The sequence below is a fragment of the Thermobia domestica genome, chromosome 1 (assembly GCF_964235325.1).
Source record: "Thermobia domestica chromosome 1, izTheDome1.hap1.1, whole genome shotgun sequence".
In the NCBI taxonomy this organism is placed as follows: Eukaryota; Metazoa; Arthropoda; class Insecta; order Zygentoma; family Lepismatidae; genus Thermobia; species Thermobia domestica.
In genome coordinates this window covers 192,447,964-192,471,611 of record NC_137454.1, presented here as the reverse complement: position 1 = coordinate 192,471,611, position 23,648 = coordinate 192,447,964, and the positions used below count along the sequence as shown (strand labels likewise).

The following is a 23,648-nucleotide window of genomic DNA, read 5'->3' as shown; positions in this document are numbered from 1 at the left end:
CCATGTGCTTGCGTTATTTACAGTATATAAATTATATATATTTCCCAATTAAATCTTATTTCAAAGAAAATGCATAGAATACGCAACATTAGGCACTAAAGCAATTATTTAGGCAGTGAGGGGCGAAATAGGCAAAATAAACTTGGCTTAAATCGAAACCATAATCCCCGATATAAGCTTTAAAACGTTATTTTTGATCATATCTTTAGCATTAAAGAATAGGCATTTTGCCTAACACCCGGTCTCTAGTTATAAGTATATTATTTAAATTAAATATTTCTTGTTGAAAACAGACTTCATGATGATGGTAGTTACATTTACTAAGCTGGCCTATTTGAATACTACATTCATAAATTATGTTTAGGTTGCATTAGTTTAAGGTTACATGGATAATGCTAAAGCAACTGGTCGAATCAATCCGAGCACAAATTGTTTGATTGTTTTCAAATGCAAAAATTCAATTCTCGAATAGTAGCGAATATCTGTTCCATTTAGTAAGTTATCACAGTTTTGATATGACAACTAGTCTTGTTTTTGTCACAAACAAGTTCCTTATCATTGAAGATAGAAACAACTTTTTTAAATAATGTTAACAGATGTAGAAGAAAAATCAAGAAATAAAGATAAAAGAACTAGTTGCATTGGAATTGCAAACCGATACATTGAGATTGAAGCTCGATATTGAATTTTATAAAAAGGATCACCATCTTTCTTCTGCAGGTGTGTTTGCTTTATCTTTCACTAACACAATAGATTAATATTTAAAAAAAAAACAGACTCAACGGGATTGCATTTTTAGTATTTAAGCCTTTCTGAGTGCGACTACACTTACCCTCCCCTTCGTTGTTCATGCTGGAGTAGCATATTTAAAATCATGACTTTTAAGATTTGTTCTTTCTGGAGAAAGGGGGATGCGGCAAAGTATGCCATTGCACGGGGCGACAAATTGCCTAGGGCCGGCCGTGTGTATGATGATGGAAGTTAGTAGTTGATAAAAATGGCACTTCTTGTATATGTATATACAAGACAGGATATATAGGATGACTGAATTTGAAGTAATGCAGGGTGTTTCAAAATTAATATTATATCAAATGAAAGAGCAACTCAAACAGTTTTGTACGCACGCATGTTTTGTTTATTCTGTCTGCCGTTAGAAAGAGCAAGTAGCAAAGATGGAGACTAGAGAGCAGAAAGTTTTTTGTATTTTAATAAAGACTGAATCCGTATAGTGCAACCATCTGTGTGAAGAATATTAAGGAGACGCTTGCAACTACGTCCTTATCGTTTGCAGTTGCTACAGGTCTAAAGCCTACAGACTGCGGTTTACGTGCCAATTTCGCAAGTGAAATATTGCTGCATAACAATGAAGATTTTCTGGATTGTGTCGTCTCCAGTGATAAATCGATATTTCACCTAAGAGCTAATGTAAACACTCATAATGTTTGCATCTGGCCGTCAGCAAATCCTCAGGAGATGGTACAGTTGAAACGAGACTCCCCTAAATTGAATGTGTTTTGTGCCATATGGCGGAAGGTTTATGGGTCTTTCTCTTCAATCGACTAATGTGTACCATGTGACGAATAAATCTCACATCGGACACTTGTAGCAAAGACTGTTTGAGGTGCTCTTTTACTTGATGCATTGCTTATAATTGTACGTAAAATGTAATAAGTACTACGAAGACTTAAAACCCCGATATTCATTTTGAAACACCCTGCATTTCTCACCAACAGTGTTGGAACTAAGATGTAAAAAGGAGAGAAAATTTTCCTTATAAAGTTATTGTTTACAACAACGATATTATTATTAGTCGAGACTGTAACTACAACAACACGGGTTAGTAGTCAAAAAAATGTAATCAAATGTAAACTAGGTGGCCAAAGTGGCACACACGGGTGTGTCACTTTTTAAATCCGCTCCTGTGTGGACACTAATTAAGATATCGGGATATTATTCTTGCCAAATATGGTTGGACCATAGTTTATCATATTAATTTCTTTTTCTTCTGGTGTCGAATTTCCTTCTCAAATTTCACTTGTCAAAAATTCGAGAATTTTCTAACTTCGAATTTCCTTTACTCCTTTTTTCCCGGTAGCTTCCTTCGTTGTAGAAAGACCTCCTTAAGACTTATCAGATAGATACCTCGGATGGATACTTAACTGTTGACATCAATTGGACGGGCCTGCGCGTAGTGTTGTCAATTAGGGAAATTAAAACTTCCCTAAATTTGGGCAAAAAATTCGAGATTTTTGTTTATAAATCCGTACCTATACGTCCGAGTGCAAGTAAACTTACGCCAATCGAACATTTGTCCTTACTTAACAAACGCAAGTACAGATCGTTACAATGGGGTAATTAGGGGGCGCACGAAAAATTCGTATTTAAGTTCTAAACCTTAATTTTTCTAGTTTTTCCCTTTTATGTTTACCGTAATATATTTTTGGTAATTAGAAGCTTTGTTCTTTAAATATCGCCATAATACTTGTAGGATATATTAGTGGTGTACCAATGTTTAATTTAAGATAGTTTGTGTCTGTCTGGTGGCAGTGTTGCTAGCTACAGAAAATTTTAATTCCAGATTTTAGGGGTAAATTTTGGGAAAATTATCTGATTTGTCTCCATTATTTCCCTCTTGTTGGCTAGATCGGAACAAACGTACCAGTATCTGGAAGTCTCGTCTTTTCCCTACACAACGCGCTATAGAAAGTTTCAATAGGCTAATTAGGGGAAGTACAGTTGAGGTTTACAGTAGACCTTGTTCTCTAATTGGAAAGATAACTGTGATTTTTTTTTAAGGTAGAATGAAATATTTTTTATTGACATGCTTACTTTATTAGATATCGTCACAATACTTGTAGGATATATTAGAGGGATACCAAAGCTTATTTTAAGATAGTTTGTGTGTGTGTCTGATAGCAGTGTTGCAAGCTACAAAAAATTTTAATTCCAGATTTTAGGGGCAAATTTTGGAAAAAAAAATCCCTTTTTTGTTTCTATTATTTTCCTCTTGTTAGCTACACTCGGATATACATACCAGTGTCCAAAAGCTTCGTCCTTAGCCTACACAGCGCACCATAAAAGGTTTCACTAGAATAATTAGAAGAAGTACAGTTGAGGTTTATAATAAACCATGCTCTGGAAACGGTAAGAAAATGGTGAATTTCTGAGGTAGAATGAGATATTTTTTTTTAAAATTTCGTGCTTAGTTTCTTAGATATCGCCATGATACTTGTAGGATATATTCTTAGAGTACTAAGGTTTATTTTCAGATAATTTTTGTCTGTCTGATGGCAGTGTTTCCAGCCAAAACAATTAATTCCCGATTTTAGGTGAGAAATTCGAAAAATTTCCCTTTCCCCTCTATTATTACCCTCTTGCTGGCTACATTGAAACAAACGTACCACTACCTGAAAGCTTCCTCTTTGCCCTACAGAACGCACCATAAAAAGTTTCAATAGGATAACTAGAGAAGCTGTAGCCCCGGCATATTTGTTGATTTTTGCTTCTGAGGCGTAAAAAATGTCAAAATTTTATGTGTATGATGACAGAGAATTTTTTCTTTCCCTCTTTGAATGGAAGCCAGTGACCTCAGGATTTCACTGTACCTTGCCAACACACCAAAGAATTTGTTTAGGTGACTTGAACTCATATAAGAGCAGTGGTGCTAGATACAAAAAAAAAAAAAAAAAAAATTGAAATTCGGTTAGGGAATTTTTTGTAAATTTTCACCCCTACATTTACCTCAATAATTTCCCAACCGTTGGGAACACTGCAATGCAACTTACACCAAAACATAGCCGTATTCATTTTCTAAAAAACAAGGCCTTAACCATATCAATCGAATGAATGGTTTTTGAGCAATAAGTCACTAACTGAAAATGTAGGAAAACGACAAAAATGACCTGGGTCCGAAAGGAATAAGCACACAATTTTGCTCGTATAGGTACAAAGAAACAAACGATTTGTAAGTTACGAGGGCTTCCACTCAAGTTCTGTTGATTATTTCAATAATCTGCAACATAAATCAATAAATAATAGTTGCCAGAAAAAAACAGACATTTGAAAAAAAACATGAAAAAGAACAATGTTTTTATTGAAAAAAACTTCACAGAAAAAAACCGTTTTATTACAACACTACTCCAACATTATCATTCCACTTTGGTGACTACATATCTTTGCTGAAGGCTGATGTCGATTCTTAAGGATTTTTTGAAGCAGCAACTATATTCGTGGGATTATCCCGGTGACATTTCCCCAGTGCTAATCCCCCAAGTGCATTAATGGTGTGAGAAAAGTATCTTTTGTGGAATCATAATATTTTCTACCGATATTTAAAAGTGATTAAGGGCTATAGTGTAGTGAAAAAGCAAAGTGTGATTTTAATAATGAAAATAATTATACATATTCAGTGTTGAGTGTTGTGATTGTTTCTCTCCGTTATTTTTTTATTTATAGTATTTTAAAAATAAGCATAGTGTCATTTAATCCAGTGTATTTCTGTTGTGTGTATGAGTAATGTTTGTGTGCCTTGTGGTCTGAATGACCATCTGATCGTCCGTGAGGTTTCCGAGACGCAACATCCGAACCTCTCGGCGCCTAATGCTCATCTTATTGAGACCGGCGGGCAATTCGGAAACGATTTAGTAATCCCTTTTTGGAGATGTCCTTCAACGTCTTAGCCAGGTAAGTCCAGGTCTCCGGAAAATACTCATTAGCAGAACAACGGAGGACACACTACGGAAAGCGGTTACAATTTCAATTGTAATAATGAGTGTTAAGTACTTGTCTTTGGTGCCGGAGACCAAACTTAAAATACGGTAGGTAGTACGCGTGATGCGGATTCCACACAAAATGCTTGCCCCCTATTATTTAGCTTTAATGTTGAAATAGAATATTAAAATTCCAAACAATTGTTCGGAAATTATACCCTGTGCTTACCTTATAATATTTCATTAATTTATTGTACAATTATTTTCTTTGCATGGTTTACAGAACTTGAAGGATGCGGTGGCAAGCGTGTTCAGTGAACCAGACTTTATGACACTAGAACAAGAGACTCTGTCGGCAATTCTTGATCAAGATTATTTGAATGTGAAGAGTGAAGTTGAAGTGTATGAAGCAGTTTTGAAATGGGCCAGCCATGAATGTGTTAGACAAGGATTAAAGGAAAACGCAGAAAACAAAAGAAAAGTCGTGGGAGAAGATATCATAGGGAAAATTAGATTTCTTACGTTGTCAGCTGAAGAATTTTCCAGATATATCGTAACTTCTGATTTGTTGACTGACAGACAAAAAATTATGATCTACAACTGCATTATTTGCCCAAAATTATATGAATCCACTGATTTCTTGAACAACAGTAGACGGCCTCGAATGATGGGTAGTCAAAATAAAGAATGCTTCTGTGCGCAATCAGTATCCAGAGAAAAGATACAATACTTAGTAGATTTACCGCATTGTACTAGCAATCCTTTAGTGTTTAGTCTCACTGTAAATAACTGTGTAGTCAGTGGTCTCATACTTCTTACATATTCGAAGATATTGTCTAACCCTCCACTGAAATTGGACTCGCCTAAAATTACAGTATATTTGAAAAATAATTATTCAAATATTCAAAAACAGGAGCTCACAGTTAATAGAAGACATTGGTGGGGAGATATTCTTGTAGGAGTTTCAAATTCATCAGCTTATGGTTTAACCATAGTTCGTTTTGTATCACACATGCGCTTGATATCTAATACATTGTACACTATGACAATTGAAACAGACAAAGCTATGTACCAACCAAATAGGAGCCCCACAGGAGTGAAAAGTCCATTTAAAGTTCAAAATAGCGACAGTGGTATTTCATACAGTGGATGCATTGGTGGTTTCATTGTGAATGAATGTAATGACGTAAAATGTGACTCCGATAGATATGTACTCATACATCCAGACATTCCGTCAGTGATTTTTCATGCAGAATTTAAAAAAATGAAAGAAGAATGTAAGTTACTAAAAGAGATGGAGTAGTTCCTTATGTAATACAGCAGGTAACATTTAAAAGGTAAATCACACAACACAATAAGTGTTTCCCTTAAATTGTTGAGAAGTTACACAAGTCAAAAAGTAAATTATATATATATAATATCTGTCAGAGCTTTAAAACCTTTACAGGATGGATAGGAATTTCAAGAACCTACGGAAGAGGAAAAATCGTAACCTTTACGTTATCGGTACTAGTACTCCTAATTGTCACAGGGACATGAACATACCTCCTTGTAAAGGTTATAGAACACAGATTCCAACGAGCTAGCTTTCGTGCCTCCCTGTCAAACTCGTAGAATAAGAATTTTTTTAAAAAAGATTTTTTTGGGGGGAAATTTGTGAGAAGCTGTTAACACTGTTGTACGCTGAAAAAAAAAATTACGTGTGCGACAGACATTGGGTACAATCATGTCAAAAAGTGAAGGGCGAAAGTTCAATACTAAGTGAAAAAAATTCCGAATGTATTTCCTACGAGAATCATCCAGTACATATTTTTAGAAATATTTTGGTCTACTCTGACTTCCCTAATTGGCACAGAGATATAAGTCAAACCTCGTTGGAAAGCTTATGAGACACAGATTTCAACGAGGTAACTTTTGTGCCCTCTGCCTAACCCGTAAAAGAACAAGAAATTGAAATAAATTGAAAAGAAATTTTTTTTTTTCTAAGCTTGTGGGACTATGGCAACAATTATTTGTCGTACGCTGGAAAAAATATTTTCACGTGTACGCCAGACACTGGGTATAATCATATAAAAAGAATGAAGGGCGAAAGTTCAAAACCAAGTGAGAAAAATTTCCAAACTTGTTTCCTACAAGATTCACCCTGTATATATTTTTCGAAATATTTTGGTTTACCCTGACGCCCCTAATCGTCACAGAGATATAACCTATACCTCTTGGACAGCTTATGAGACATAGATTCAAACGAAGTAACTTTCGTGCCCAACCCGTAAAAGAAGAAATTTTTAAAAAATTCTCGAAGTTGGCAACACTGTTATTTGTCGCGTGTGCAAGAATGGCCATACACAGGATATCATTAGTTAGGATGTTTATTTATCTTTGTTGATACCACTTTTTATGCTTGTAGCTCCTTTGGGGGTGTTGATACCACTTTTTATGCTTCTAGCTCCTTTGGAGGGAGAGTTTCTCTCCCCCAAATTCTGAGGGGAAGGGGTAACAAAACATCCAACTTTTCTCCTCTACCCTTCCGCTGCTGGACCCCCGATGTGGACGAAATGCACAACGTTGGAAAATGTCATCCTTCGTAAAGAGATAAACATCTAATTCATCTCTCTAGGATAATTAGGGGCGAAGTGATAGAGGCTTAAACTGCTGGCTCAATTCTTGAGCCGTTCGTCCTGTAAAGGTAATGGAATATATAGGATGGCACACGAACCGTTGACACATTTGAAATTTAGATTGCAAATTTATTTTTAAATATCTCATATATACATCATTACTTATAGAATAATGTATCCATAGAATTTTTTTTTCACGTCCGTTTTGCCGAGCAACCTTTTCAAACATGGTACCTAAGTTTCCTATGACTCTGCAGCACGTCTTCGTAAATGTCACAACACAACTGAATTCTCCAACGTGGCATTTCCATAATGTTTGCTGACTTAAACGGGAATTTTTTCCTGTATATATCTCCACAGATAAAAGTCCCATGGGTTTAAATTTAAATCTAAGCTGAAAGTTAGCCAAAAGAAATCTTCATTGTGTCGGGCCGAATATCAACTGTTTTGAAGAAATCGAATACAACATTAGTGATGTACGGGAGACTCCATCTTGCACAAACTGTTAAGTGTCCATAGGAAGATGTAGGTAAGTTTAATGTAGGTGGAGTACAAAAGCATTTCGAAGCATATCTAAATATCAGTGAAAGTCAACTGTATCGTCAAAATACTGGCTCTAACAATGAGTGACTTGATAAAACTACCCACACGGTAACTTTATCCCGATGCTGCTTCTGTTGCCCAAAGGCAGTTTTTTGTTTCTTTGTAGTCCCAGTCATATGAAAATAGGTTTCGTCTGAAAACCATGTATAAAATGAACATTCCTATTGACAGTGTGCAAGTTGCAATCTTTTCTATTTGTCAGGTTGAAATAGCTTTTGAATACAGTAATTTTATACGGATACAGTTTGAGATCACTTTGTAGCATTGAACTGAATGGCAAGAAATATTGCTGGGTTATTACAAATGATTGACTGGATTTCATAAATTCACTGTAGCTTTATTATTGGACATATTGTCACAAAACTTCTCAGATGTATTTTTTAGTAACATACTACAAGTGCTCTATATCTGCTCCCCTAGCAAATATTAAGTTGATAATTAAATTCTTCCCACACTTTGTGCAGCATGTCCCTATCAATCCGTTGGAAAGCACTGTTCATGCAAGCTCTCGGTTCTGTTAGGTTTGTTGGTAGTGGAGGCGCAAATACTGTGTCTTACACATAACCTAACACAAAAAGTTACATGGAGTTCAGCCTGGAGAGCACGGAGGCCATGACAGGAATTACTGATCATCATCTCCACCACGACTGATCCATCGTTTTTTCAATCTTCTGTATATTCGTTGTAGGCTTACTAGTTGATTTACCCTTACAAAGGCATCCCGAAACTAAACTGTGCATACTATCGACGAATGGACTCGACAGTTGGTAGATCTTCGTTGAAGTTCGGAAGTGTCGTTGCACTGTTAGGACAAACTGATAGGAATGAAACTCGAGCACAACATATAACCTTTCTCTGCGCCTGTCGCCATCTTGAATAAATGTTCACTACTGCGCTCTCGTGGCAGAAATCAGAAGCGAACCTGCAACACTGAGTTTTTCAATATGTCTGTAAAGTTTTGTGACAATATGTCCAATAATAAAGCTCAGTAAATTATGAAATCGTGTCAATCTTTTGCTATAACCCTGTATTTTTTGAGAAGCATATAGTGCAGACTTTCCTGGGCTAGGTATTTTGGGAACGCAAAGTCGTTTCTTCTTTCAGACTCCTTTCTCGAACGTTTATTACGAACAAAGGTTATTGTTTCCTGCTAGAACCCATCGAATTTTGAAATGAGCTCGAAATTTCCTTTGGGTTCTTGTAATGCTTCTCGTTTCTGAGTATAACATGAGAACTTTGGCGCACTACACTGCAGACAAAAGACTACTCAGCCATTGATATTCACTGATAGTGGGGAGTTCCGTCATGGCTAAGAGGTTAGCGTACGCACCTTTGGCGTGGGAGACCCAGGTTCGATTCCCGGCGGAAGCTCATGGATTTGGATTCATCGTTAATCAGTAGGTCCACGTCTCATATAGCCTCGCTGTTGAACGGGACGTTAAACTCAACTCAGCTCACTGATAGATGGAAACGATACTTCTACTTGACCACGCTTAGCGATAGGCAATCTACCGGTGTTTCCAAGAACTATAAGAACATGCTTATATATTGTTGGGCACCGACTGCAACTTATTTTTTTCTTCTATCTATATTTCAAATGTTTCAACTGTTCGTCTCTACCCTTTATATAGTAGAATGATACATTTCGTCTCTCTGTTCTTTTCATGAGCATAAAAGTGTGATAAGTTGAAAATAAAAATTAGCACATGTAAAGTGTTTTATTTTCAGAAACTCACAATGTGAAAGAACCCGTGTATTGCGCTTAAACACTTTTCGGGATTATTTTTCTTTACTTTTTCTTCTTTATTTTGAGTTTTGGTCGAGTTTGAGAACAACTTCTGACTGTGAAATCATTGTATAGATCGTAAAAGCTTGCGTATAAACATAGAATAAAAACATAAAGGAATGACTTAATTAGAAAGGTATCTAGGGTTACATATGGCATAGGGTTAACATACAAACTGGTATACAGTATATTTTACTAAACAACATACAAAGACTAGGCTTATCCTGTACAACACGGGCAGTAGACAGGAAAGACAGCAATAAACTCATTCCACAAATATTTAGAATGAAAATACATCTAACTATATATACGTACATTGATGTTGCTCTAGAAGATCTTCATTCCATATATATATATAAGAGTACGTTTCTTTCAATCTGTTTATATAAGAAGTACGTTATATAACAGATTAAACGATCCTTAAAAATATTTTAAATAGACCTGTTCGTTCAAAAGCACTTGTACTTTTCCAACAGTTTCGTGTGCTAACACTTTTGTATTCATAATTTGTTACTTTACTACAGTACTGCCGTAGAAAAAAATGTCATTGAATACTTTTAGTAACAATTTTTTGTATAATTGTGAGAAAAAATATGTAACTTTCAACCAGATGATGTCCACTTGTACATTTATAATCTCATTAAAATGTATATATTGTACTTTGATTTCCATAAAGTAAACTTATCTTAAAATAAGTGTATACTGTTATAGTGTACCATATTAACTTTTATTTTCGTTTTTCGCTTACTGATTTTATTAAATTAACTGGTAAGGAATGTCGACCCCACATATTCGAAGTATGTAATTGTTGTTTGTACACAGCAAGTTCTGATAGAAAAAGAGTAACAAATGTATTTCTAGCATAAAGTTAATGCCTATTGAAACTCATTTTCTCATCCAACTGTCTAAAACTTTTACGTTTCGGATTAACCTTTATCATTTTCATATAGTTATTTAGTAGAAGTTTATCTACTGAATCGACGAAAGTCTTGTTGAAATCTAGGTCATTTTGAACTGAAATCTAAAAAAATCTGTTTCTCAGAATTACTGTTTCAAACAGAAGAAAAAAACATTTGCCATTATTAATATTCATTTGCACTTTGGAAATGATTTTTCATTTTTTTAAATAATAATAGATTATGTTCACAAAACAAAAATGTTACGAAAATGAAATTTTCATGGTTTGGTAAATATTGATATTTCGTGTCCGTTTAACATAGAATACACACGCCAACATAAGCATAATTGATGAGTTTACAAACTAAATTGAAAACTAGATTTTAAAAAACTAGAAATTAAATTAGAGATTAGAAAACTACTGAAATGTAAATGACTTTTTCACGTAGCTTCAAATCACTTTTATGTACTTGTTTATTTATAATTTCAATTACAAATTAGTTCCATTTGTTTCCAAATAAACCTCAAATCTTTGCCCTAATTTAAATAAGAAATAATAATAAATATTTCAGTGTACAAAATTTAATGTCAGTGGTCGCTACCAACAGTCAGTAGGCACCGGTCATCAACATAACTGATTCTTCTACATGTAAAATTCGAACATTTTAAATACAGGGATGGCGATAAGTCACGAAAGGATTTTAAAACAGCATACTACTCTCATATATGATTGAAAGGGAAATTTTGTCATCTACATGTGAAAAATAATTTCACGTAGACATCCATCATTATTCAGTTCGCACGCATGCATGTCTCAATGCTGCTGGGGTTATCGCTTATATTTTTGTGCGGATATTCTCCTTAAGCTCCTCTAGTGTTTAAGTTTATTGGCATGTACCAACTCCTTAATGTGTACCCAGAGGAAAAAAAAAATATGGTGCTGTCGAATCTGTCAATCGTGGAGGCAAATGAATGTTTGGATTTGAATTTCGCGAAATAATTCGAAGCCCAAAAATTGTCCGAAGAAGTGCCATCGTGTTCCTGGGTATGTGTGCACTGTGACACGATCTCGCTGCTTGCGAAACTTCAACGTATTCTTCATTGCAGGTCGAAAAAACACTTGAATCATCGAGTATCGGCGACTTACACTCTGTTGCAGTTGTTGCAAAAGTTGCACTTTGTTGGATACAACTGCAAATCATGTTTTAAAATACAACGCAGTGTTCGACGCAACATCGCGGGGACACAGCCTGTCTTCTGGGAACCTCTAGTACTTCTTCAGCACAGCTTCGCACCCGTTCAATTGCTTTCTGTGTTACGGAAAAGCATGATTTCCCCGATCGTGGCAAATCCGTTACCGCACCATGCCTTCTGAAACGTCCAACCAAACGACGAATCATTGATTCAGAAGGTGCATTTCTGACACAAAACTGGTGTCGATACGCTCGTTGTATCAAAATAATTGACTGTGGTTTTCAAAAGGTTCAGCAATTTTCGCGTGTTGCACAACTGAACTTTTCAATATCGCGCTTCCTGGAAGTCTGTTTCATGCAATCTGAAAAATAAGAGCAAAATGGTAATTAGCTCCCTATGCTTCTGCTATAACAAACACAAGAAACATTGACTTTAACCTCATTCCAATAGGTAATATTGAGTGTTCGAGCCTGTTGGTGAATTAAGACCCACGCTGTGTATTTTTGTTCAAAAATTCAATATCTCTGTTATATGTACGTAATTCATTTTTACGGATAATATGAGTAGATACATATATTTATTGAGCTATCGTATCGACTGCTCAAGAGTATATTTGCGATGACACTTTTGTTATTAAACTCCGAAATTATATGGATAAAGGAGAATGTTTATTAAAAGTAGAAAAATATTAGATGGAAGAATCATGGTAATTTATTTTCTTTAGATCTTTTGCTCTTTGTCCTTATAAAGACTAAAATATCCATGAAGTTATCACCTACGGCAGACAAAAATTTCGATCTTACACATTGTTAGTGCTGGATAGTACCGCAAATCCCATCGTTAGTGCTTCGGTTTCAAAAAGAAAAAAAGTTTGCATTAATGCTATCCATTAGTTGTTGGTTTCTCTAAGCCTCTTGTTTTACTTCCATTATATCACTGCAATTAGACGACAATTTCTTCTCAAAAGATAAATTTCGTATAAGTGGATACACAATGCAATAATACCACTAGTTCTCCCTATTTTTTTCAGTACTTCTTCCATACAAGTACTTTAAGTCTTCATCCATTTCTTCTTTTACACAAAATTTACTGATAGCACTAACAAACATTAACACTGCTCTAGCCATAAACGTCATTTTTGGGACGATTCTGAGGTATAAGTCTGTTGGTATGAAAATAGCAAGCCTATAGTGATTATTTAAAAAGTAGGTGTTATCAGTGGAACACTATCGATGGGATTTGTGGCACTATTGAGCACTAACGAAGCACTAACCGATGTATGAAATCAGAATCGAGGTCTACCATAGGTGACCTCTCAACTTCACGCACGTGATAAAGAGCTTTAATTTAAAGAAAAATTATGTAAGTGCAGATAATTTTGAGACCCTTGTACATAAGTTACTATAGAAGAGGTCTAAAACCAATACTGGAGTTAGTATTGAAATGAAGCTTAATTTAAAAACTCGAAAGAAAGCACAACGTACATAATGAAAATATCTACTAAAATTATAGTGTGCGTATGAATAACATTTAATATATCTATGATAGTAAATCTTAAAAATGGATTAATTGAAACTTTGTGATTAATAATAGTACCCATAGGTTCAGGAAATCATATAAAAGGAGGTTGTAATAAAGTATAAGCGTTCCCTGTAGATTATGAACATATGTTTTTCAAACTGTTATACAAAGAACATAAATTGTCTCTAATAATATAGTTTCCATTACTACAATGTTATTTTAGTAATTGGTCAATCACATGACAGTTTGGTTGCTTTAATATTAGAGGTTAAGACCACTTTCCATAGATGTGACTCGATGTTTGTGATGCAGATAAGAGGTAACATCTACATATTCATGTGAAAAGTGTAAATTACCTACTATTGAGAACAACTGTGTTTCGAATATTAATATTACTATGTTTGTTTTACTATTACCTGCTTTATTTCGCGTTTGCTTAGTGGAACCTAAACGCTGTGAATTCATAAGTAAATATATTTTAAAATATATTGTTAATTTCTTTATTTTTCGTTACTGCAACACTTTTTTTCTGTTTAAATATTGTAAATGAAGTGTCATAAGGAAAACGTATTTTGCTTAATATTGTATTTTGTGCGTATGAAGTTTTATACGAATCAATAAATAACACAGAAAAATTGCATGTGTGTATTAATGCATCCAGGAATTTTCATGGACATATAAAAATTAAGGTACTCGCGTATTAGTTACGAAGAATAAAGAGTGAAGAAATTGAAAATGGACGACTTTTGAGTTGAAAGTTCTTGTTCATTGAGTATTAAAATAAGTAAACAAAAGACTAAAGTATGGTAGTTGGTCACTGTTAGACATGTAGTACATATGCGTATGGTTACTGTTAGCCAAGGTCCGTCGACCCTAGTGTTCCGTCATAACTACCCTTCTTTGAAAACCGAAGACGCAGTAAAAGTGTGACGTCACAGCGGGAGCAGAAACAGCTTTCACCCAAGGTTCTTGTCATTCACCCTTGCCTGTTAGTTTGATTTTTGCAGGGAAGCGAGTGATTTTCGTTTTCCTGTATTGAGAAAAATTAATTACTGTTGATTTTTGCAGGGAAGTGAGTGATTTTCGTTTTCCTGTATTGAGAAAAATTAATTACTGTAGGGTTTGTGTTAGCCTATAAGCATGTCGAATTGTACTGTCAGTGCTTGTCGCAATCATAGTAAAAATACTAAAGGTTCCAAAGTTATTTATCATGTATTTTCCTCGGATCCTCGGCGGAAAGTTTGGCTAAAGAAATGCTGCGGAAAGACACCTTTGAAGTTGAAAACGCCCGCGTCTGATCCTATCACTTTATTCCCGAAGATTATGAACGTGATTTAAAATCTGAGCTTCTAAATATTCCACCCAAAAAAAAAAAAAAAAAGTTGAAACGAGATCCTGTGCCTTCACTGAACTCACCAGTGCCATATGTGAACCATTTTTCATGTAAATGAAATAAATAAGTGTACGGAAGTTAGGTGTTTAAAGAAAAAAAAATATACAGTGGGGTACACTTGGATGAAGTGACTATTGTGACCTAAACAAAAAAATAACTCTGTGTTATCTTCTGCTTGTTCTGTGGACAGCGAGGGGCATAAACTAAAGAAAGAGCTTTCCTTTTTGCGTGATGAGAACAAAAAACTGATTTGACCTTAGTTTAGCGTCCCTTTTATCAGCGAGGCTATATGAAACACATGAGATTTACGTGGAATTCGAACCACATGAGCTCCCGCCGGGAATCGAACCCAGCTCTCTCATGCCAGAGACGCCTACGCCAACCACTTAGCCACGAAGAAGCTCACGAAAAACTGAAGCCCGACAGTATGTACAATGCCATAATAATAGATTTATAAACGAAGTTAAAGCAATTGGAAAGCAAATATACTAAAGAATTAATTTCAGAGGTCAGTTCTAAAACATAATATCATGATCGTTTCAATAGAGTAGTTAAAAATTGAGTAGTGATACTGTATATTACAAAAAAGTTTTATACCGTACCAAGTAAATATGCCAATAAATGACAAGAAAAACTAAGATGGACTGATTAAGATATCATTCGTGCATTAACACAACGCGCCTCATTGATAAATTATATAGTCATTTTCTGTTCCAAGTCCGAATCTCCCTATCCAATGAGTTAACACCTCGACGTTGTGTGCAAAAATTACAATTTTTTCCAGTATTCTTACTCCAGTTCCAAAAATTTTGATGGAGGGCTCCGCTTAAAGAATGTGGAGAAATCTTCAGTGCTTATATTTCATGAAATGAATGTTAAGGGGCGCGTGTACTATGACCAAGAGGTTTATTTAATTTTGAGATCGCATAGAAATGTTCAGGTGACAAGGATTCGAGGCTTGACAAATGCGTGGAAACAGCTAGTGTATTATGATTTCGATAAAACTGAGTAAAAAGTTGCTCTTCGACATCATATCGAAAGTTGATGTCTCAGGATTCTAAATAATTGCAATTGTTTCCAAGTTGAATGGTGGCAATATGAGACTATGTGGTGGTCTCGTTTCACCTTCTCTCCGGGTGGATGGAAGCAATAAAAAAATTGAAGTATTTCGAAAATTTTACCAAAAAAAAACTGTATCGAAAAAAAAAAAACGTGTTTGGCCGACTATTTGATGTCCTAAGAAAGACACTTCCTTATTGAAACTATTTGACAAGACCAGGATATTCTTCAAAATTCCGTTTTTAAATAGAAAAACACGGGAACTTCAGAGGAGGGATGTTCTTAACACAGTGGATGCAAAACTATTCTTCAAGTGCTGCACAATGCTAAAGTGAGTATATATTGTATCTGTATGTAGTCTATTTTTTTAAATTCATTTTTAAAATTTGTTTTCCTTGCAAATCGCTACGTTGGAACATTGACTTACCACACGATATTTGTCACTGCTTCACCGCGGTGACGTCACACAACAGCTGGAGAAAGTGGCTACGCAGAAACAGTGAGTTATGAAGCAGTGGCGGCGAAACTGGCTTTGGGGCCCCCCGCAGTAATTTAAAAGGTGCCCTATGTTAATCATGATTCCTAGTGTTTTCTATAATACCATTATTATGAACGTAGTATACTGGTTGATTTTACAAACTGAGCATATAGGTTTTAGTTGAAATTTGGTGAGAACTGAATACACACAAAGCTGTATTATTATTATTATTATTATTATTATTATTATTATTATTATTATTATTATTGGCTTAGTGGTAGAGCGGGGGGTGTATCGGATCTCGGGTTCAAACTCTGCTCCCGCCAAGTTAACTTTGTGGTGGACAAACACCGTGTGCGTCGGTTTCCTCGGGGTTCTCCCGTTTCCTCCCACTTTCTTCTTTCCACCATTTCATTCATTTCTCCTCTTCACCGTCTCCTTTAACCTAACCAGCATAACCGTAGGACGTAAAACTCAAAGATTTCATTTTCATTTTAATAATAATAATAATAATAATAGTAAATCAATAACTACATAGACATTAACACTGTGGTAGAAAAATGTAGATAAATATAGATAGACCAATTTGTACTTACGTTAACTCCGCGTAGTTTGTCTGAAACACCATTTGTGACACTCCTCTTGTACCACTATTAGATTGCACCAGCTTCATAAAACGTACATAAGATAACGAAAAGAGTGTTTTGGTTCTCAATAAATAAAAACTGTTCACTACACTTCACAATCTTCACTTAACACTTACTTTCCAAGTGGTTCTCAGTAATTAAAAATGTTCACATTTCACAATCTTCACTTACACAAGAGGTTAATTACAAGTCCAGATACTTGTCTGTCCCCTATCCAATATTATCACGCATTATATACAGAAGTGAGTTTATTCAGAAAATCGTCGCTTTTTCAGGAGTAAGAACTGATCCACAATTACATCCAAGTTGATCTTTTTTGTTTGATCATGTTCAATGCTCAAAATGGCCAGTGAACGTAATCTTTGTTGTGCCATTGTGCTCCGTAAATAATTCTTGATCAGTTTTAGTTTTGAGAAACTTCTTTCTGCTGTAGCAGTTGTAACAGGGAGTGTGAGGTAAAGTTGTAAGGCTGTTGTCAAGTCCGGTAAACTACTTACAAGACAACTGTTTTCTTCAATTAGTAATATCGCTATGTCTCGAATTGTTTTCCTTTGAGCTATCTCCTCAGAAAATAAACAACGGAACGCTAACACTTGTTCTAAAAGGTTTCCCGAAATGTCATTCTTGTATTTGTCAACAAATAAAGAAGTTTTATCTGAAATTTCTTCATTGGTAAGTTCTTTTAAACACTTTGGTGTCAAAAATGAAAAGTGTTCAAGTATCTCACTCAAACCGCTGAATCTGCTTTTAATTTGACAAATCACAATGTCAAGTACAACGTTGAAAACAGATATTTGGAATGTCTTCAACGGATCCGAAACAGGAAGTTCACTTGCCACTTCATCAAAAAATGTTTTAACTTTTCGGGCACGCTTTCCCTTTATATTAGAATCTACATGCCACGACCTGGCAAGTTCTTTAGCTTCATCCAGAAATCCCGAAAAATTATCTCGCAGGGAAGTGAGATTGGCAATTGCTCAGCCCAGAAGAATACGAGCTGTTTCAAGGTCAGCATTGTCGCTTTGCAGCATCTTGGATGTGATGTTGATATTTTCCAGAACTTTACTTTGTAATGTAAGCAATAAAAGGAACTGAAAGTTGTCCAGTTGTTTTTTCAGAGTCATTGCTTGCTGTTTTTCTGGACCTTTGGAGCTCCAGTACGTTGGTCAAACATTTCATTACGGATTGATAGTTATTTCGTATGGCTAAAAGACAATCATAGCGAGATGGCCATCTTGTTGGACACAACTTCTTTAATGTGATACAAATTTGACCATCTTCAGCTAATGTTTTGTTTAGCTCTTGCCATCGAGGTAAGCTTTCACTAAAAAAAATATACACTTCTTGAAGAATATCGTAGAATTGTTTCACCTGATTAACATTTGACACAGAATCGTTCAGAACAAGGTTTAAATTATGAGCAGCACAATGCACAAATTCTGCATTAGGAACTTTCTTCTTTATTCTCGTTTGAAGACCACTATATTTACCACTCATATTCGCTGCGCCATCGTAACCTTGGCCTCTGCACTTATTAATGTCTATTCCATTTTCCTCAAGAATTCCTAAAATTTTGTTTTGAAATGACTCACTAGTTTGTGATATTATTTCCCAAAATCCTAGAAAAGATTCCTTTATTTGAAGCTTCAGACCTTCAGATGAATTATCAAACACAACATAGCGAATGATAAGACTGAGTTGATCCTTTTTAGAAATATCTTGTGTGGTATCTACAATTAGGGAAAAGAACGGGGCCAAATTTATTTCTGTTGTTAACGCGTTCAGAACAGAATTTGACAGTAGTTCTATCATCTCATTCTGAATATCATGATGTAAATACTTAATTCGTGTTTCCTTGTTTCTTACATGCGATCTTAGTAACGAATCGTATCTTGAAAGCAAATCAATTATATTGAGAAAATTTCCCCTTCCGGGATCAATTAATTGACTGTCCTCCCTATGGCCTCGAAACGGCAACGCGCACATAGCTTAAGTTCGCACAACATCAACAATACGTGTTAGTATGTCTCTCCATTTTCGCCGTTCTTCATTCATTTGATCTTCTACCGTGCCATTTTTCTTCCATATAGTATACGTAACACATGCTTGCAAATGAGATTTGCTTTTTTCGTGCACCTTAATTTTCTTACTGAGCCCTTTCCAATCCCGAATAACGCCATTTTGCCATGAACGCTCACTGCAAGATTCGTTGAAAAGCCAGCAGGGTTCACAATAAACAGCATCCAAAATAACTGAATAACACAACCAAAATCTTTCTACTTTTTGACCGCTTTTAGTTTTAATGAAATAATACTTTTCACTAAAAGATCTGTTTGTTTGCGGATCTCGCGGGAAGGGAGCTTTGGGTCGACACGGTGTAGATGCGAGAATAGCTCTTTTTGCCTCTGGGGTAAGCGCTTCTTTGTAAAGGCCTCTGTCACTAGGAAAGGGTTTGGAAAAATTTGGAGAAAAAGGTTTGGAAGTATCTGAAACTGTAGCAGTGCATACACTAGAATCACATTCCCTGGCCTTTACAGCACTATTATTGTGTGAAATGGAAAATACCTCTGTTTCTTGTTGGGAACTAGCTTGGGCACTACTTGCACTAGTATCACATTCACTAGACTTTACAACGCCATTATTATTGTCAGAAATGGAATAATCCTCTGTTTCTTGTTGGGAACTAGCTTGGGCACTACTTGCACTAGTATCACATTCACTGGCCTTTGCAACGTCATTATTATTGTCCGAAATTGAAAAATCCCATGTTTCTCGTTGGGAAGTACCTTGAGCACTGATTACACTAGTATCACATTCACTGGCCCGTACAACACCATAATTATTATCCAAAATCGAAATATCTCGAGGTTTTCGTTTGAAACTAGCACTACTTCCTGCGTTTTCATTACCAGTATGCGTCGAAGTTTTCGTTGCTGGCAAGAAAATTGTATTTATTTTCCTTAGTCTTTTATTAGCAGTTTCTTTTTCCTGTTGAATTTTGTGTTTCTTAGCCCCGCTTAAATATTTACGCTTGTCAGACATTGTATGTGGAAACATTCAATTCCTTTCACAAAGAAAAGTAAAAGAACCCTGAGAATATAACAATCGTCCACTTTTTGAAAGTACAAACATTGACCACTGCGGAATCTATCGACTTCACTCAAACACAAGACTACGCGTTTGAACGAAGGGAGGAGCTACAGAAAAAAAAAAAGTCTTTTCGTGCAGGGTTTCCACGTAGGCCCCTACTCGACTGGTAGCGGCAAGTGAGAGAGAGAAAAAAAATAGAGAATGAGGGAAGTCTCTGCAGTAGATCCCCGCACTGCACTTGAACAATTATAACTTTCTTGACAGTACGGTATCAGATGTTCTCTTCTGATCCCATCTCAACCCTTGTCAGATTTCACGCGTGATAATACGATAAACTATCCATAGACGGTACCAAATATACACCGGAACAATGCACTGAATATGAACGTAAACAAAACAAACTACCTACTTCCCCCTGACAAAAGTGAAAGTTTCCGAGTGTCCGTGATCCTAGAATAAACTCCAGCAGTTCAATGACCTCGCAAATACATCCCTCAGCCGCAAGAAACGGTTTGGCCAGTCAGCCCCCTGAGGAAAGAGAAGAGGATGAACGAAGACGACTTTTCCCAATCCATATACGACCCAGAAGAAAGACAAAACAAATATTGCCAAAACAACATATACTATGATGCATAACATCCTAGGTTCTCCCTCAGTCTCTTACGGGGGCCCCTTCAGCTCGGGCCCCCCCGCACGGCGGGGTCTGCGGGGCCGTTATTGCCGCCACTGTTATGAAGGGACCTGGAAGAGCGCAGAATAGTAGGGTCTACGGACCTTGACTGTTAGCCATAACATATTGTAGTAACCATGACGAAGCTCTAAGGGGCCGAGTTCGATCGTGGTCTACTGGTAGGAATTTCAGTATTTAACATTTGATAAACTTTCTATCGCTTGCGTTCAGAGAAAATAGCTGTTAGGATTAATCACTTCTTCAACTTAACAACTGACCTCAAGGTCGCGATGACTGACCAAATATGACAAATCTAGACATTGATTTATGATCAATTTACTAGGAATCACACCAGAGAGATAGGACCTATAATGAAACAGTGTGGCATACATATGTTCTTAATATTAGAGATTAATATTTAAGATCTTTGAAATACAAAACAATCAATATTGGCGTAATAATTTATCGAACCCCGGCAGAAGTCATACATAAGGTGACAAGTTTAAGATATATAGATGCAGGACCGGTTTTAACCTCCCGGCGCCCTAGGCACTTCAAATTATTACTCACCCCACTATTTCCAGACCACCCCCGTTTAGTGATGGGTAAATTCCCGGGAACATTCCCAAAATCGGAATTTTTCCGGGAATTTATGTACGATCACAAAGTTAAATTCGTTTTTTATCGCAGTATATTATTAGAGTTGTATCCAGAGGATTCTTTAAAATGTATATTCTGAACGGTACTATACATTTTACCGTTACTGAACGGTACTATACGTTTTTATGTTACTTTATTAATATTTTATTATATTTAGAGAGTACGCATAAATGTATATTTACTTACAAATGTTCTATGAAAGTAGATATGTGGAAAAAATGGTATAGTAAGTCCACATATTTTTACACCGCTAAACAGTTTAAATTTATAAGTGGATTTTCTAAACTTCACTCTAATACTGATATAAACATATTAAATTGTTAAATGTTATAAACAAATTAGATTGGGTAACTGACAGAAGATACATGTCTCGCCAATTTATCAACATTTGCGCATATATATTTATGTTCACAAAATTTGCAAGATACTGACTTTTCTTTATAATTTAGTAACATTGCCATACACGACCTTTCTTCCTACATATTTCTCGAAATTTCATACGTTAATTCACATGTAAGAGAAGTCCGATACCTCTTCAGAAATTCGAGTCAAAGACAGGAGACAGACCGACGTCTATTACTAATGATGGTTCGGGGTGTATTAATTGTACTTCATCTCTTATTTCTACATAATTTCTATATTACCTTACAAACTGGTTCCGTTTCATCATTTGTAAATTAGTACTTTGCTTCTTTTTAGTGCAAATGGAAATGAAACTAATAAATCATATGATTAGTTATGTAAAGTAGTCAACGTATTTTATTTTTTTTATTCTCCAAATTATTTAAAGCCTAGAAGTAAATCATAATAAATGAAAATAAAGTAGTTAGTCATACGGTTCTTATAATTTGGAAGATAAAGTAAAGAAATGGAAATAAATTCCTTCCCGGGAATTTATATGCCAGGGGAAAAAAACCGGGAATATTCCCATTTTTATCTTCCCACCGGGAATATTCCCACTCCCATCATTACCCCCGTTCTTCAGTTATTATTTTGCCAGTTTTGGTTCGGGAGGAATTTTCCCTTAACTCTTACTCTTTTCTTTTCTATTTTTTTTTCTTTTTGCTCTTTGGAAAGTTTTTCTTAATATTAGTACAGTTAATAGTTTGTTTTCACCCCCCCCCCCCAGTCATCCTCAGAAAACTGTCCTGAAGTATTCTTATTTATCAAGTAATATAAATCTCTATCTTCAAGTAACAAAAGTAATATTATACGTATCATATTTACATTAGCCGCCCGAATCTAGTTTGTTTGCAACCAGGTAGCTCAACCGGAACGGAAATGACTTTTTCTGCACCAGCGTATTTTAATTTTTCTGTTTTTGCAGCCTAGGCGTGTGCCTAGTGTGTCTAAGCGGAAAAGCGGCCCTGCCTAGAAGTATCTTGTCCGCTAATACATCCATACATCCATGTATTCTCTGTCAAGATGTTTATGCATGTTTTCCGCGGGATAATATCTTTCCCCTTGCTGCTATGAAAGTAAAATACTAGACATTGCCCCATATCATTTCGCCAAAAGCTTCCTATTTACTCATCAGTTAAAACAGTATTCCCGGGCATCGTGGCGAATAATGTATTTAGGGATGCGTTCGAGTCGAATCGAGACAGAATTTTCCTGACAAAATTCGAGTCGAGACACAGCTCTTCCAATAGAAAAATATATATTTTTCGAGTCGAGGCATCACTTTTACGGCACATTTTCGAGTCGAGACAGTCTCAAATCTTGTCTCGTGCGCATCTCTAAATGTATTTGCTTTTTCGTGCATTCTACAAAAAACAAAGAGTGAACGTAATTAAAACGAAACAAGAAAAAATACAATGCTATGTAAAGTGCTTGGACTCTTTCGACAAATTACTCAATGTAGCGCTTTCATTGCATGCAAGACGTGATGGTGTAATAGGTAACACCGTGGGCTCAAGTTCACGGGGTCCTCAGATCGATTCCCCCTAAAGACATACTTTTTTTATTTTCTTTACAACAGAAGTTTCTTTAAACTATCCAGTCATTCGAGAAAAGGAAATTGTGTAGAAACAAAACATTTCACTTTTGTATTCACATTATCGCGAAGAAATATGATCATTTCTTGCAGTTCAAACCGTAGACAATAACTTAGCGAATAATGTTTTTCGGTCTTTTTATAAACAATGTCCAGTGTGTTCTCGTCGACAGAGCTCTACACTGTAGATCTTAAAGTAGCATGTTTCCGAGGAAAACTGTCCATTTACTATTATTATTATTATTATTATTACTACTAGAATGTCAAAAGAAGGAAAGAAGAAGACACATAGTCGAAGCTATTGAAAGGAACAGAAGAGATATACTT

The 23,648-nt window shown here is 35.7% G+C and overlaps 1 protein-coding gene across 2 annotated transcripts in view; it reads left to right on the top strand.

Annotated features, from left to right (window-relative positions):
- LOC145692361 (BTB/POZ domain-containing protein 2-like) overlaps positions 1–13,965 on the top strand; it is a 125,167-nt gene extending 111,202 nt beyond the window's left edge. For both annotated transcript variants that reach the window (XM_081767667.1, XM_081767661.1), the window contains exon 5: positions 4,993–13,965. In XM_081767667.1, the coding sequence (XP_081623793.1) occupies positions 4,993–6,012 (1,020 nt within the window). In that variant the 3' untranslated portion in view covers positions 6,013–13,965. The remainder of the gene's footprint in view (positions 1–4,992) is intronic.
- The last annotated feature ends 9,683 nt before the right edge of the window (positions 13,966–23,648 follow it).